Here is a 15,728-nt window from a genome sequence, read left to right as displayed (position 1 = left end):
GAGCCCGAGGTGGCGCTTGAACTGTGAGATCATGACCTGAGCCGAAGTCGGACACTCAACCAACTGAGCCACCCAGGCGTCCCATGATACAACGATTCTGTACATTACTCCATGCTCATTGCTAATAAAATGCACTCTTAATCCTCTTCATCTATTTCACCCATCCCTCTACCCACCTCCCCTCTGGTAACCATCAGTTTATTCTCTGTAGTTAAGATTCTGGTTTTGTTTCTCTCTTTTTTTATTCATTTGTTTTGTTTCTTAAATTCCACATATGAGTGAAATCATGTGGCATTTGTCTTTCTCTGATTTATTTCACTTAATATTTTACCCAATAGATCCATCTATGTTATTACAAATGGCAAGATTTCATTATTTTTTATGGCTGAGTAATATTCCATTCTGTATATATATATATATATATATATATATATATATATATATACACACACACACACACACGTGTATATATATATATATACACACACACACACACACACACACACCACATCTTTTTTATCCATTCATCATTCGATGGATACTTGGGTTGCTTTCATATCTTTGCTATTGTAAATAATGCTGCAGTAAACATAGGGGTGCATATATCTTTTTGAATTAGTCTTTTTGTACTCTTTGGGTAAATACTCAGTAGGGAATAACTGGATCATATGGTAATTCTATTTTTAATTTTTTGAGGAACCTCCATACTGTTTTCCACAGTGGCTGCACCAGTTTGCATTCCCATTAACAGTGCACAATGCACAAGTGTTCCTTTTTCTCCACATCCTCACCAACACTTACTGTTTCTTGTGTTTTTGATTTTATCCATTCTGACATGTGTCTGAGGTGGTATCACTTTGATTTTGATTTTCATTTCCCTGATGATGAGTGATGTTGAGCATCTTTTCATGTGTCTGTTGGCTATCTGTATGTCTTCTTTGGAAAAAGTCTGTTTATGTCTGCTTTTTTAAAAGTTGGGTTATTTTATTTTTTTGGTATTGAGTTGTATCAGTTCTTTATGTATTTTGGATATTAGCTCCTTATCGGATATATCATTTGCAAATAACTTCTCCCATTAAGTAGATTGTCTTTTAGTTTTGTTAATGGTTTCCTTGGCTGTGGAGAAGCTTTTTATTTTGGGGTAGCCTCAGTAGTTTATTTTTGCTTTTGTTTCCCTTGCCTCAGGCGATATATCTAGAAAAGTGTTGCCTTGGCTGATGCCAAACAAATTACTGCCTGTGCTCTCGTCTAGGATTTTTATGGTCTCAGGTCTCAAATTTAGATCTTTAATCCATTTTGAGTTTATTTTTGTGTGTGGTGTAAGAAAGTGGTCCAGTTTCATTCTTTTTTTAATAAACAATTTTATTATTTTTTAAATATTTATTTTGAGAGAGAGAGAGAAAGGGAGAGACAGGATGGCAAGCAGGCTCTGCAGGGCTCAGTCTCATGAACCATAAGATTGTGACCTGAGCCGAAATCAAGTTGGACGCTTAACCAACTGAGGCACCCAGGCGCCTCCAGTTTCATTCTTTTTTATGTAGCTGTCCAGTTTTCCCAACACCATTGTCAAAGAGACTGTCTTTTTCCCATTGTATAATATTGTCTCTTTGTCAAAGATTAATTGACCATATCATCATAGGTTTATTTCTGGGCTTTCTATTGTGTTCCATGGATCTATGTGCCTATTTTTGTGTCAGTACCATACTGTTAAGATTACTACAGCTTTGTATTATATCTTATTAAATGTTGAAATCTGGGATTGTGATACCAGCAGTTTTGTTCTTCTTTTTCTTACATTTATTCATTTTTGAGAGACCGAGAACATGAGCAGGGAAGGGGCAGAGAAAGAGGGAGACAGAATCAGAAGCAGGCTCCAGGCTCTGGGCTGTCAGCACAGAGCCCGATGCGGGGCTCGAATCCACAAACCATGAGATCATGACCTGAGACGAAGTCGGACGCTTAACCGACTGAGCCACCCAGGCTCCCCTTGTTCTTCATTTTCAAGATTGCTTTGGCTATTCAGGGTCTTTTGTGGTTCCATACAAATATAGGATGATTTCTCCTAGTTCTATGAAAAAAAAATTTTTTTTTAAGATTTTGTTTTTTTAGGGGCATCTGGGTGGCTCAGTCGGTTAAATGGCTGACTTCAGCTCAGGTCATGATCTTGCAGTTTGTTAGTTAAAGCCCCGCGTCAGACTCCATGCTGACAGCTCAGAGCCTGGATCCAGCTTCTAATTCTGCGTCTCCCTCTCTGTCTCTGCCCCTCTACTGCTCACTCTGTGTCTCTCTCTCTCTCTCAAAAATAAATAAACATTTTTAAAAAATTTTAAAGATTTTATTTTTTAAAGTGATCTTCACACCAACATGGGGTCCGAACTCACAGCCCTGAAACCCAAGAGTCACATGCTGTATCTACTGAGCCAGCCCAGCGTCCCTGTTGATATTTTTATAGGGTTTTATTAAAACTGTCGATTGCTGTGGGTAATATGGACATTTCAGCAGTATTTGTTCTCCCAGTCCATGAACAGGGAATATCTTTACATTATTTTGTGTCATTAATTTCTTTCATCAGTGTTTTATAGTTTGTAGAATACAGGCCTTTTAGGTATTTTATTCTTTTTGGTGCAATTATAAATGGCATTGTTTTCTTAATTTCTCTTTCTGTTACCTCATTATTAGTGCATAGAAGTGCAACAGATTTCTGTATGTTGTTTTTGTATCCTGTGACTTTATTGAATTCATGTATCCATTCTAGCAGTTTTTTGGTGGACTCTTTCAGGTTTTCTATATATAGTATCATGTCATCTGCAAATAGTGAAAGTTTTACTTCTTCCCTACCAGTTTGGATGCCTTTTTTTCTTGTCTGATTGCTGTGGCTAGGACTTACAGTACTGTGTTGAATAAAAGTGGTGAGAATGGACATCCTGATCTTAGGGGGAAGCTCTCAGTTTTTCATATATGGCCTTTATTATGTTGGGGTACATTCCCTCTAAACCCACTTTGCTAAGGGTTTTTTTTTTTTTTTAATGAATGGATGTTGTGCTTTGTCAAATGCTTTTTCTGCATCTATTGAAATGATCAGATGGTTTTAAACCCTTCTCTTGTTTATGTGATGTGTCAGGTTATTTGATTTGCAAATATTGAGCCACCCTTGCATCCAGAAATAAATCCCACTTGATTGTGGTGGGTGGATTTTTTTAATGTATTGTTGGATTTGATTAGCTAGTATTTTGTTGAGGGTTTTTACATCTATGTTTATCAGAGATATTGACCTGTTTTTTTTTTTTGTAGTGTTTTTATCTGGTTTTATCTGGTTTTATCTGTAGTGTTTTTATTTGTAATGTTGACCTCATAGAATGAATTTGCAAGTCTAGCTTTTTAGTCTTTATAGGGACATTATCATGGTTGTTACTCTGAAATAACATCTGGAAGTGTTTGACCTTACTTAAATGACCCCAAATTCTTCTATATTTTATTGATCATACTTAATGAACCAGAAGTGGCCTTTTCCTCATTCTAAATTCTGAAGGGAAGTAGCCATGTGTTAGCCAATTACAGAGTTCTCAAGTTTCTAGGAGCACTTGGACTTGTGGGATTTGGGTTTTGGAGAGGTATAAGGAGCCTGCAGACCATGCATCCTACTCTGTACCCTGTATTGCTTCAGACTGGGAAGCAGACCTCCTAAATGAGTTTATAGCAGCTCCTGCAAGGAGGGAAGCAGGGGTCAGATTTGAATACCTGCTAGTAGATGGAAGGAGGAATTTTTGAAGGCTGGGATCTCTCCAAATATGGCCATAATTCGATGGTATCAAAGAGATGGCACAGCTTTAGTTGTTGCTACCACCATCCACTGAGATGACTGTGTGAAGCTTATAGGATGAAATGTCAGGTCTTGCTCAAGTGACCAAGTGACTGGGATAGTACTGAGCAGCAGTCTGGTTTAACACAGTCTTTGCAATAGGCAACAGAGCATCAGCTCAGGGGGGCTTCTAGGTTTCCTCCCATCAGCTGAGAGTTAGCATGGCTGATTCTGTAAACATCCAGTACTTTTGTCTTACTGGGATGAAGGAATTAAGACCTGTTCTTTATTTTCTAGGATCCTGGGGAAATGGCCAGAGCCTGTTGAAATGGAAAAATTAGCCGGTTCCTTGTTTTGTATCTCAGCTGAGTCATGGCATCTTTACCAGGATGTCTGACCTTTTTTTCCCCTGGCAGCTGTCACAGATTTGCCAATTGAGATTATGTGTACCTTCATAAAAAGGCATGTGGCTTGGAAATATGATCTTTAGTGTTGGGGATTTTATTTTAAATTTTAAATAAAATCATGGCAAATGAAGTTAGAATCAATTATCTGTCCCTGCAGTGCCAAGAGATCTCCATTTTCATACACAAGAAGTTTAAACATAATGGTTTGATATATCTTTCATGTGCCAGGTATACAAGTATCCTCTTTTATTTTAATCCTTGTAACAAAGCATATTCATCCACTCGTTCATTTAACAAGTACATTTTGAGAGCCTGCCATGTGCCAGGCAGTGTTCTAGGAATTGAGGAATACAGCAGTAAGCAAAGCATACACAAGCCCCTGCCTGGCCTCCTAGAAATTAGATTCTTTTTTTTTTTTTTAATGTTTATTTATTTTTGAGACAGAGAAAGAACACAGGCAGGGGAAGGGCAGAGAGAGAGGGAGACACAGAATCTGAAGCAGGCTCCAGGCTCTGAGCTGTCAGCACAGAGCCTGACCCGGGGCTTGAACCCATGAACTGTGAGATCATGACCTGAGCCAAAGATAGATGCTTAACCGACTGAGTCACCCAGGCTCCCCTAGAAATTAGACTCTAATAGGAAGAGAGATAGGGGTGCCTGGGTGGCTCAGTCGGTTGAGCGTCAGACTTTAGCTCAGGTCATCTCTCAGTTGAGGAGTTTGAGCCCTGTGTCACGTTCTGTGCTGACAGCTCAGAGCCTGGAACCTGCTTCGGATTCTATGCCTCCCTCTGTCTCTGCCCCTCCCCCTTTCTGTATCTCAAAAATAAATAAATATTAAAAAAATTTTTTTTTATTTAATGGGAAGAGAGACAGCAAACAATATGTGCAAAATATATAGTATGTTAGATAGTGGTAAGTTCTGTTGAGAAAATACATTGTGAAAGGGAGATAGAGAGTTTGGGGAGGAGATTACATTTTAAATAGAATGACTCGGGGAAAATTCATTGAGAAGACTGCACTTGAGGAAAGACAGACGGAGGTGAGGGTTCAAGCCATGAGGCTATCTGAGCAAACATAGGCAAAGGAAATATCATTTGTAAAGGTTTGGCATACTCTAAGGAAAGGGAGGAGGCCCATGTATCTGGAATAGAGTGAGTAAAAGGGAGAGAGGAAATGGAGATCCAGACCACATAAAGTCTTGTAGGCTGCTATAAGAGCATTGACTTTTACTCTCAGTGAGACAGGGAGAATTTTAAGCAGAAGAGTAACTTTGATACTGCTTATATTAAAAAATTTAGGGGGTACCTGGGTGGCTCAGTCAGTTGAGCATCCAACTTCGGCTCTGGTCTTGTCCTTGCGGTTCCTGAGTTCAAACCCCACATCAGGCTCACTACTGTCAGCACAGAGCCTGCTTCAGATCCTGTGTTCCCCTCTCTCTGCCCCTTGCCTGCTTGTGCTCTCTCAAAATAAATAAAAAACATTATAAAAAATTTTTTTCTTAGAACTTTATTGAGGTATGATTGAAGCATAATAGATTATACATGTTTAAAGCATATAATTTGATGGGTTTTGATATGTGGATACATCTGTGAACCCATTATGACAGTCAAGGTAACCTATCTATAAGTCCCCCAAATTTCCTCATGCCTCTTTATAATCCCTCCCTTGCCTCTGGACAGGCAACCATTAATCTGCTGTCACTGTAGATAGCATTTTCTTAAATTTTATATAAATGGAATCATTCAGTATGTACTCTTTTATGTCTGGCTTCTTTTTACTTTCAGCCTATTTTGTGATCTATCCACTGTGTGAATCAGTAGTTCATTCCTTTTTATTGCTGAGTAGTTGTCTACTATATGGGTGTATTATGATTTATCATTCATGTCAGTGGATATTTGAGGTAGTTTCTAGGTTTGGCTGCCACAAATAATAAACAGCATATAGTTTGGTCCCGCTATTTTGTCCAATCTGACAGTGTATGTATATTACACTTATACTTTATGTGGTTATTGGTATAATTGGCTTAAGTCTATTATCTTGCTATTTGTTTTCTTTTTGGTCCTGCTGTACTTGTTTTTTCCTTTCTCCTTTTTCTGCCTTTTTTTGGATTGAGTATATTTTATGATTTCATTTTATTTTCTTCGTTGTCTTATTAACTATACTTTTTTTTGGTAGTTGCATTAGTGTTTAGATATAAAATTTTGACTTGTCGCAGTTTACCTTCAAGTAGTATATCACTTCACATTTAATGTAAGAGCCTCACAATGGTACACTTCCATTCTTCCCTCCCAGCCTGTGTGCTGTGGCTGTCCCACATTTTATATCTACATATGTATGTAAAGCCCACAGTAAATTATATTTCCTTTAAAACTCAATTATCCTGTAAAGAGATATTAAAAATAAAAACAAGTGATTTATATTGACCTGCATATTCGCAATTTCTGGTGCTTTTCTTTCCTTTGTGTAGATCCAGATTTCTATCTGGTGTCATGTCCTTCTCCCTGAAGGCCTTTCTTTAATATTTATCATAGTACAGGTCTGTTGGTAATGAATTAGTTCTTCTTTTGTATGTGTAAAAAAGTCTTTATTTTGACTACCTTTTTGAGAGATATTTTTGCTTGGTATTAAATTCTGGGTTCAGTACTTTAAGATGTTTCTTTACCGTCTTCTGGCTTGCATCTTTTTCTAATGAGAAATCTGTTGTCATTGTTATTTTTGTGCTTCTGTGTATTACATAATTTTTCTATGTGGTGCTATTAAGATTTTATCACTGGTTCTAAGTAATTTGATTATGATGTACACTGGTTACTCATGGTTCTATTTTTTTTAAGTTTATTTATTTATTTATGAGAGAATGAGCACAGGAGGGACAGAGAGGAAGAGAGAGAATCCCAAGTAGGTTCCATGCTGTCAGTGTGGAGCCTGATGTGGGGCTCAATCCCACAAACCAGGAGATCATGACCTGACCCAAAATCAAGAGTTGGACACTTAACTGACTGAGCCACCCAGGCGCCCCCCCTCATGCTTCTTGTGCTTGGGGTTCATTGAGCTTCTTGGATCTGTGAGTTTATTATTATCATCAAATTTAGAAATTATTCAGCAGTTATTTCTTCAAATATTTTTTATGTCCCTCCCTCCCTTTTAGAGACTCTAATTACTCATCTAGTCTTCTTAAAGTTGTCCCACTGCTCACTTTTGCTCTTTCCATTTTTAAAAATTCTCTTTCCTCTGTTTCATTTTGCATAGTTTCTCTTGCTATGCTTACATTCGCTAATCTTTTCTTTTGCAGTGCTTCGTCTCTGTTAGTGCCATCCAGTTTAATTTTCATCTGAGACTCTTAATCTCTAGAAGTTTTTTTGTGTGTTTTGTAAATGTCATCTATAATCTCTCCTTTACATGTTCATACCTTCCTATACCTTATTGAAAATATGAAATATATTTATAATAACAGTTTTAATATTCTGTTAATTCTATCATCTGTGTCATTTCTGGGTCTATTGATTTCCCCCTTAATTATGGGTCATATTTTCCTGCTTTTTTCCATGTCTAGTAATTTTTTATTATATATACAACTATGAATTTTAGCTTATATGCTGAACATATTCCTTTTTTTTTTTTTTAATTCCATTTAGTTACCATACAATGTAATAATAGTCTCGGGTATACAATTGAATGATTTCAATGTTTCCATACAATGCCTGGTACTCATTACAACAAGTGCTCTCCTTAATCCCCATCACATATTTAACCCATCCCCCCACCCACCTCTTCTCTGGTAACCATCAGTTCTCTATAGTTAAAAATCTGTTTCTTGGTTTTCTTCTCTTTTTTTTCTTTTTCCCTCTATGTTCGTTTGTTTTGTTTCTTAAATTCCACACATGAGTAAAATCATATGATATTTGTCTGACTTATTTTGCTTGGTATAATACTCTGTAGCTCCATCCACATCATTAGAAATGGCAAGATTTCATTCTTTTTTATGGCTGAGTAATATTCCATTGTGTATATATACACTCACACATATACACCATCAGTCAATGGACATTTGGGCTCTTTCCTTAATTTGGCTGTTGATGATGATGCTATTAACATTGGGGTGCATATATCTCTTTGAATTAATATTTTTGTGTCCTTTGGGTAAATACCTAGTAGTGCAATTGCTGGATTATAGAGTAGTTCTATTTTTTAACCTTCTGGGGAATCTCTATACTGTTTTTGAGTGGCTACACCAGTCTGCATTCCCACCAACAGTGTGAGAAAATTCCCCTTTCTCTGCATCCTCATCAATACCTGCTGTTTCTTGTGTTATTAATTTTAGCTGTTCTGACTGGTTTGAGGTGATATCTTACTGTAGTTTTGATTTGTATTAATTTGATGATGAGTGATGTTGAGCATCTTTTCATATGTCTGTTAGCCATCTGGATGTCTTCTTTGGAAAAAATGTCTGTTCATGTCTTCTGCCCATTTTTTAACTGGATTATTTTTTGGGGAGGGTGTTGAGTTTTATAACTTCTTTATATATTTTGGATACTAACCCTTTATCAGGTATGTCATTTTTTATTGCTTTCCATATTTTTGAGCCTTGTTCTGGGACACAGTTAAGTTACTTGGAAATAGTTTGATCTTTTTAAGGATTGCTTTTAAGCTTTGTTAGGTAAGACCAGAGTAACATTTGGGACTAATATTTTCTTGCTGCTGTACCATGAATTACCAGGTTTTCTCCTTCTGCCTGGTAGGAACACAAACTATTCCTAACCCTATGTATACACTGAGGAATTTTCACCTCCTTCTCTTGGGTAGTTTTTTCAATTCAGGGACACTGACAGGCCCTGTGCAGGTCACGTCCTCCCTGCACTGTTGCTGGGAGGTCTTTTCAGATAGTAACCTCAGGTAATCTCTTCTCTTAGCGATCACTGTCCTGAATTACTACTTGTCCAATGTCTGAAAATTGTTTTTTTTTTTAATTCAGCTTATTAGTTATATAAGGTGAGAGGGTAAATATATTATTTGTTATTCCATCATGATTGGAAGTGGAAGTCTTTTCTGATTTATATTTTAAAGGGTGTTTTGTTAAGAATAGATGACAAGGGAACAAGAGTGGAAACACGAATACCAGTGAGGAAGCTATTTTACTTAATTCAAATAAAAGATGATGGTAGCTTGGTCCAAGGTGGTAATGGTGAAAGAAGTAAGAAATGATCAGAATTTGGATATATTTTGATGTTAAGGCCGACAAAATTTATGGTGGGTTGATATATAAAAGAAAGAGAAAAGTCCAGAATGACACATAAGGTTTATATTATCTTCATTTTATATTTTAGAACACCAGAGCATGAGAATTTATGAGGCTTGTTCAAGGTCAAACAGCCAATCTCAAACTCAGATCTTCTAATTGCAAAGTCCTGTGTCTCTTTCTAGTGTACCACAGTGACGCTAAGACTGTGAATAGGATAAGCCACAAGTGCTAAGGGGGTGCGAGGAAGAGAAACATTTTTCTGCTTGAAAGAATAAAGGAAAATTCACATAAAACCGAATCTGAGCTCATACTTTCTAAAAATTGGGTAAAACTGAGTAAGTCAAGGAGGGAAGGGTAACTGTTGAGGGAATAGTGACCTGAAGTACAGAAGTCTCTGAGATATCTTTCTACTCAGGATTCCTTTGATCCGGGTAAGCTTTTCAATGGTCAGTATAATTTCATATGTACATTCTGTAAAATGTCTCATGTTCAGAACTTGAAGGGTCTAGAGTTTATTTTCTTGAGAATATTTAGATCTTACTTGCCCTTAGAACAAGAGATTGAATAAGCATAGGTATGATTCTTTTTAAGAAAACCCAAAATACAAAACCTTACCTAAGATCCTTAATTAAAAAAAAAAAAAATCTTTTTGTTTAAATGCTTATTCGTTTTTGACAGACAGAGAAAGAGAAACAGAGCATGAGTGGGGAAGAAGCAGAGAAAGAGGGGAGACATAGAATCCAAAGCAGGCTCCAGGCCCTGGGCTGTCAGCACAGAGCGTGATGTGGGGCTTGAACCCACAAACCAAGAGATCTTGATCTGAGCCAAAGTTGGACACCTAACTGACTGAGCCACCCAGGTGCTCCCCAAAAAAAAATTCTTAAAAAAAATTTTTTTTAGGTTTATTTAGTTTGAGAAGGAGCACGTGCATGTGTGCACAAGTGTGCACGTGAGCTAGGGGGGAGAGGTGGGCAGGGAGAGGGAGGGAATCCTAAGCAAGCTCTGCTCCCTCAGTGCAGAGCTGGATGTGGGGCTCGATCTCACAACCATGAGATCATGACCTGAGCTGAAGTCAAGAGTTGGATGCTTAACTGACTGAACCACCCAGGTGCCCCCCAAAATTCTTTACAGTAGGGTTAATTTGAATGACTGTGGTAAGGAGTCCAAATTACATTCCACGTATGATGGGAAGCCATTGGGGTTTTAAAACAAGGAATTCACATAATTTCATCTATGGTTTTTAAAATATTACTATGGCTGAAGTGAAGAATAGACTGGTAGGGGCAGGGGAATGAGTAAGAAGAACAAAAGTGGAAGGAAAATCATTTAGAAATCTTTTATAGAGTTTGGGACACCTGGGTGGCTCAGTCAGTTAAGCATCCGACTTCAGCTTAGGTCACAATCTCACAGTTTGTGAGTTCAAGCCCTGCATCAGACCCTTTGCTGACAGCTCAGAGCCTGCTTCGGATTCTGTGTCTACCTCTCCGTCTGTTCCTCCCTCCCTCCCTCGCTCCCCCCACTCTCAAAAATAAATAAACATTAAAAAAATTTAAAAAAATATCTTATAGACTTTAACTGAAGTAGTGGTAGTATTGGAAATAGAATGGCTTGGACACAGGATATATTTTTAGGGTATAATTCCACAGAACTTGCTGGTTGTTTTGGATGTGGGTGTGAAGAAAAGAGAATAAGCAACGATTCATAGGTTTTTGCCTAAGCATCTGGAGGAATGGTGGTTCCATACAATGAGATAAATGAGATAGTACAATGTAGGGAGGAGTAGCAGATTTTAGAAATTCAAGAGCTCTGTTGTGGAAGTGTGAGTTTGAGATGCCTTTTAAGGCATCCAGTTGGAGATGTCAAATAGGCACTTGAATATATGAGTCTTGCACTCACAGGAGAGAGCACAGAGTCAGCAATAAAATGCTGGGTATCATCAACATCAAAGATTTAAAACTGGAAAACTGGAAAAAAATCATTTAGGCAGTGTGTATAGGGAGAGAAAAAAGATATTTCACATCTGAGCCTCAGTACTAAATTATTTAGAGGTCAGGAAGAGAAGGAACAAGTAAAGGAGAATAAAATATGAGCAGCTAGTGAGAGGAAGAAAACCAGGAAATCATCAGGTCTCAAAAACTAAACAAAGAAAAGTATCTCAGGAAGAGTTACACATATTAGGTTGAACAAAAGAAGCCAAACACACACAAAAATACATGGTGTACAATTCTAATTATAGGAGATCCAGTAAAACAAAATTAATAACATGGTGATAGAAGAAAGTAGTTGAGGGACAAGGGGGTTGACTGGAAAAGGGTCACATGGGAATTTCTGGGGTAATAGAATATTTCCGTCTTTTGTTTCAGATGTTATATGGATGTATATAATTGTCTCATTGAACAGAACACTTAAGATCTATATATTTTATTGAATGCAAATTATATCCCAATTTTTTTTTTTTAAAGAGGGAGTTGAAACTGCAAATGATGTTGAGAGGTTACATGAAATGAGGGTCAGAATCACTGGTGATTTTGATAACAGTGGTTTTAATGGCAAAGATGGGGATGACTGTTTAGAATGGACTAACAATAGGAAATGAAGGTGTGAAAGTGACAAGTACAGAATTACCTACATGGACTCTTTCCTAAACAGGGGAGGAAAGAACTGCACAAGTCAGGGAAGTCTGTGAAAGATTTTCTTTTTATTTTCTTTCTTTAAAAAAAATTTTTTTTAATGTTTATTTTTGAGACAGAGAAAGAGCCTGAGTGGGGAGGGGCAGAGAGAGAGAGGAATACAGAATCCAGAGCAGGCTCCAGGCTCTAAGCTGTCAGCACAGAGCCTGATGCGGGGCTCGAACCCATGAACCGTGAGATCATGACATCAGCCGAAATTGGACGCTTAACCGACTGAGCCACCCAGGCACCCCTCTTTTTATTTTCTTGAGATTGAAGAAATGACAGCATGTTTTTATGATGATGAGAATGGTTCAGTAGGAAGTAGAAATTCATGGCATAGGAGAGGGAGGGCAGTGGAGGTGCAGACTTCTTAAGGAGGAGATTCAAGGAGTTGCCTTCAATAGGAGTATGGTCTTCCTTCTGCTGTTGTAGATAAGAAATGAGTATATGGGTACAAATTTAGGTTGGTGGATTTGTAGAGCAGGAATATGAAATATTTTTGTGGTTTTTTTTAATCTTTATTTATTTTTGAGAGAGAACGTGTGAGCAAGGGAGGAGCAGAGAGAGAGGAGACACAGAATCTGAAGCAGGCTCCAGGCTCTGAGCTGTCAGCACAGAGCCTGACGCAGGGCTCAAACTCACAAACCGTGAGATCATGACCTGAGCCGAAGTTGGACACTCAACTGACTGAGCCACCCAGGAGCCCCTTGTGTTGTTTCTTTTTACACCCAGTTGGATAAAAAGCAAAGTCAGCATATGAGGATGAGATTTGGGGAAGGAGTACTAGAGGTTTGGAGAGAAGGTGAAAATTAGTTGTCTTGGAGAGAGAGAGAGAGAGAGAGAGAGAGAGAGAGGAGCGCACATTGCCTAGGTGACTGTAGTATGGTTGATGAGACCCACTTGATATTTATCATCATAAATATAAAGAGACAGTAGCCAGCATGATTTTGGATTTTTCTTTAGTCATCTTCAGCTGCCTGAGTGCGGTTGTAAAATAGATGGAAAGCTGGGTTTGAAAGTGTTCGGATTTCACCAGGACTGTGGTGTCGTGTGTGTGTGTGTGTTGGGCCAAGTTTTAATTAGAACTAGAATTTAAAGTGATTTTTGAACAAAGAAGTTGAGAATATAGGGAGTTTGCTGACGACAGAATGAGTTCATGGGAGGCACAGTGTAAGCTTTTTTGTTGGAAGATCAGAGAATAGAGGGAGACTGTGTCAAATTGAGAAAGCGAAGCTTGGAGATATGATGGTGACTGAGATAATGAGGGCTGTAAGACATGATTAGATTTGTCCTCATGGTTTCTTAGGAAAGAGTATTTATTATTTCTAATCATAATTGCATTCTTGAGATTGATCTCAATCCTTTCAGTAGTTTCTCCTCACATTTCCAATAGTTTTTTATGACCGTCTACCAGTCCTACAGAGTCTGGCTGTGACCTACCCCCATAGCCTTTATAAGCTATTCCTTTTCCTGTCATTCTCCCCTCCTGTCACCCACTTTACTATTTCTTGAACATTCTACCCCTTCCCTCCACTCCTCTATCTTTGTCTTTCTTCAAGCAGTACGCCAGTTTGAGGACAGAAACTTTCTCTTGTTTCTTGTTGCTTCCCTAGCATCTAGAACACTGTCTGGTGCAAAGTAGGTATTTGGTAAATATTTGGATGAATATAAATGGCAAGCTTCCCAAATTGCCTTTCAAATAAATTTATGTACAGTTTTCATTGGCAGGTACAGCATAAGGTGGCTTTTCATCATGCTTTGTTTTTCTCCCAACTACAAGAAAAAGCCTCAGGCATTAACATGTAATGGAAAGAGTTTTTAGAAGGAACCCAGGCCTGTTCTAAAATTTATGGTGAAATGAAAGTATTACTTCATTCAGTGATTAAGCAGTTTTTAAGAAATAAATTTCACAGGTTAAGTTAATGGTTTTATTTTTATGGCAAGAACATTAATTTTTATGAGATATGAGAATGTGACTTGTATTTTTTGTTTTCTAAATCAAATTTACCATGACCATTCTTCTTTAGAAACTATTTAAGACATGGTTGTTACCTTTAGAGGAGCTCCTTGTGTTTTCTTGGGAAGCAAAATCTAAACATTGGAAAAGTGCAGTAGTAATACAAAAGTCAAGACGGTGACAAATTATTATAAGGTGGAACACAATGAATTATGAAATCTTTCTGGGGCAAACAGGATTTGCTGACCTGGTTCAGTTGAAAGTGGTATACTGCTCAGCTCGTGTAATGGTGTCACCCTTTTGTTCTTCAATAGCCATTTAAGTTCCTTGAGCCCAAGGTGGGCCCCTGTTATAACTGACATTTGTGTTTTCATTGCAGTTGTCGGACAAGTAACCGTAAGAGTTTGATTGTGACCTCTAGCACATCACCTACACTACCACGGCCACACTCACCACTCCATGGCCACACAGGTGAGTGCTTGAAGGTTAAGAAAGGTGGAATGATAAAAAGGATAGGCAGAATGAAACGAGTGGTCAGTGACGCCTAATTTCTTTCCTACTTCTCACTTTGTGTAGTTCAGCACATCACATTGTCATTTCATGTGGCTGACTGAGGCATACAGAATTCATGGGCATGCTTTCTATGGGAGAATGTGTTCAGTCTGTTTTTGACTTAGGTGTTTCTTGCCTTAACCTGCCACCTTTTCTTTTGGTCTTGTACATATCTTGGGGCCAGGTATGTATCCTGGGTTCATGGCCTTTGTTCTGGTATACTGAGAATGTGTTACGATTCTAGTCATCTGGAGCCATTAACATTTTGTCCTACCATGGCCAAGGGGAAGTCCTCACAAAGATGGTTTTCTGCTTCATGGAACTCCTGATAACTTTCTCTCTGTTAGAATAGGATTCAACAGGGGCACCTGAGTGGCTCAGTCGGCTAAGTGTCTGACTTTGGCTCAGATCATGATCTCATGGATTGTGAGTTTGAGCCCTGTGTCGGGCTCTGTGCTGACAGCTCAGAGCCTGGAACCTGCTTTGGATTCTGTATCTCCCTCGTTGTCTGCCCCTCCCCTGCTTATGCTCACTCTCTCTCTCTCTCAAAAATAGACATTAAAAATTTTTTTAAATAAACTCATAAAAAATAGAAAAGGAGTCAACAAAAGTGAGAGGAATATTTATGTTGGTATTGATTTCACATACTGAAATTGAAGCAAATGATCTCATGTATTCAGACTCTCCTCCTTTTGGAACGTGAGCTCCTCTAGCCAGTATGAGGACTGATTTATTTACCTATGACTGAGGAATATAAAAAAATTATAAGGCAGAAGACTTCATTTGAGTTAGACATATATTTTAGCCTAGACATGTATTTTTGCATCCCAGGGGAGCATTTGCTAAAGGGGTTGCTGCACGGTTAAACACTGTTCGTTGCTACATTATTTACAGTGGAAATTCCAGACCTAGGGGTAATGGAAATGGAGCAGGCTTGAAACCGTGGGAAGCCACTTAGAGCTTGCTGCCTGGGTTTGGTAAGCCATGGGCCTTGTCAGTCTTTGGGCAATAAAAGAGTACCAAAGCGGGACACCTGGGTGGTTCAGCGGTTAAGTATCTCTCTGACTTCGGCTCAGGTCATGATTTCACAGTTCGTGAGTTCAAG

The 15,728-nt window shown here is 38.3% G+C and overlaps 1 protein-coding gene across 6 annotated transcripts in view; it reads left to right on the top strand.

Moving 5' to 3' along the window:
- Positions 1-15,728, top strand: part of MAST2 (microtubule associated serine/threonine kinase 2) — a 233,255-nt gene that overhangs the window by 155,129 nt on the left and 62,398 nt on the right. For all 6 annotated transcript variants that reach the window (XM_047082573.1, XM_047082574.1, XM_047082572.1 and 3 more), the window contains one exon: positions 14,451-14,542. In XM_047082573.1, coding sequence (XP_046938529.1) covers positions 14,451-14,542 — 92 coding nt within the window. The remainder of the gene's footprint in view (positions 1-14,450; positions 14,543-15,728) is intronic.

This window comes from Lynx rufus, unplaced genomic scaffold, assembly GCF_022079265.1.
Source record: "Lynx rufus isolate CCGP_SWC_20201006 ecotype Redwood Valley unplaced genomic scaffold, mLynRuf1.p SCAF_2, whole genome shotgun sequence".
Taxonomy (NCBI): Eukaryota; Metazoa; Chordata; class Mammalia; order Carnivora; family Felidae; genus Lynx; species Lynx rufus.
Note: the sequence above shows the minus strand (reverse complement) of the source record. Positions and strands in the feature narration are given on the sequence as shown.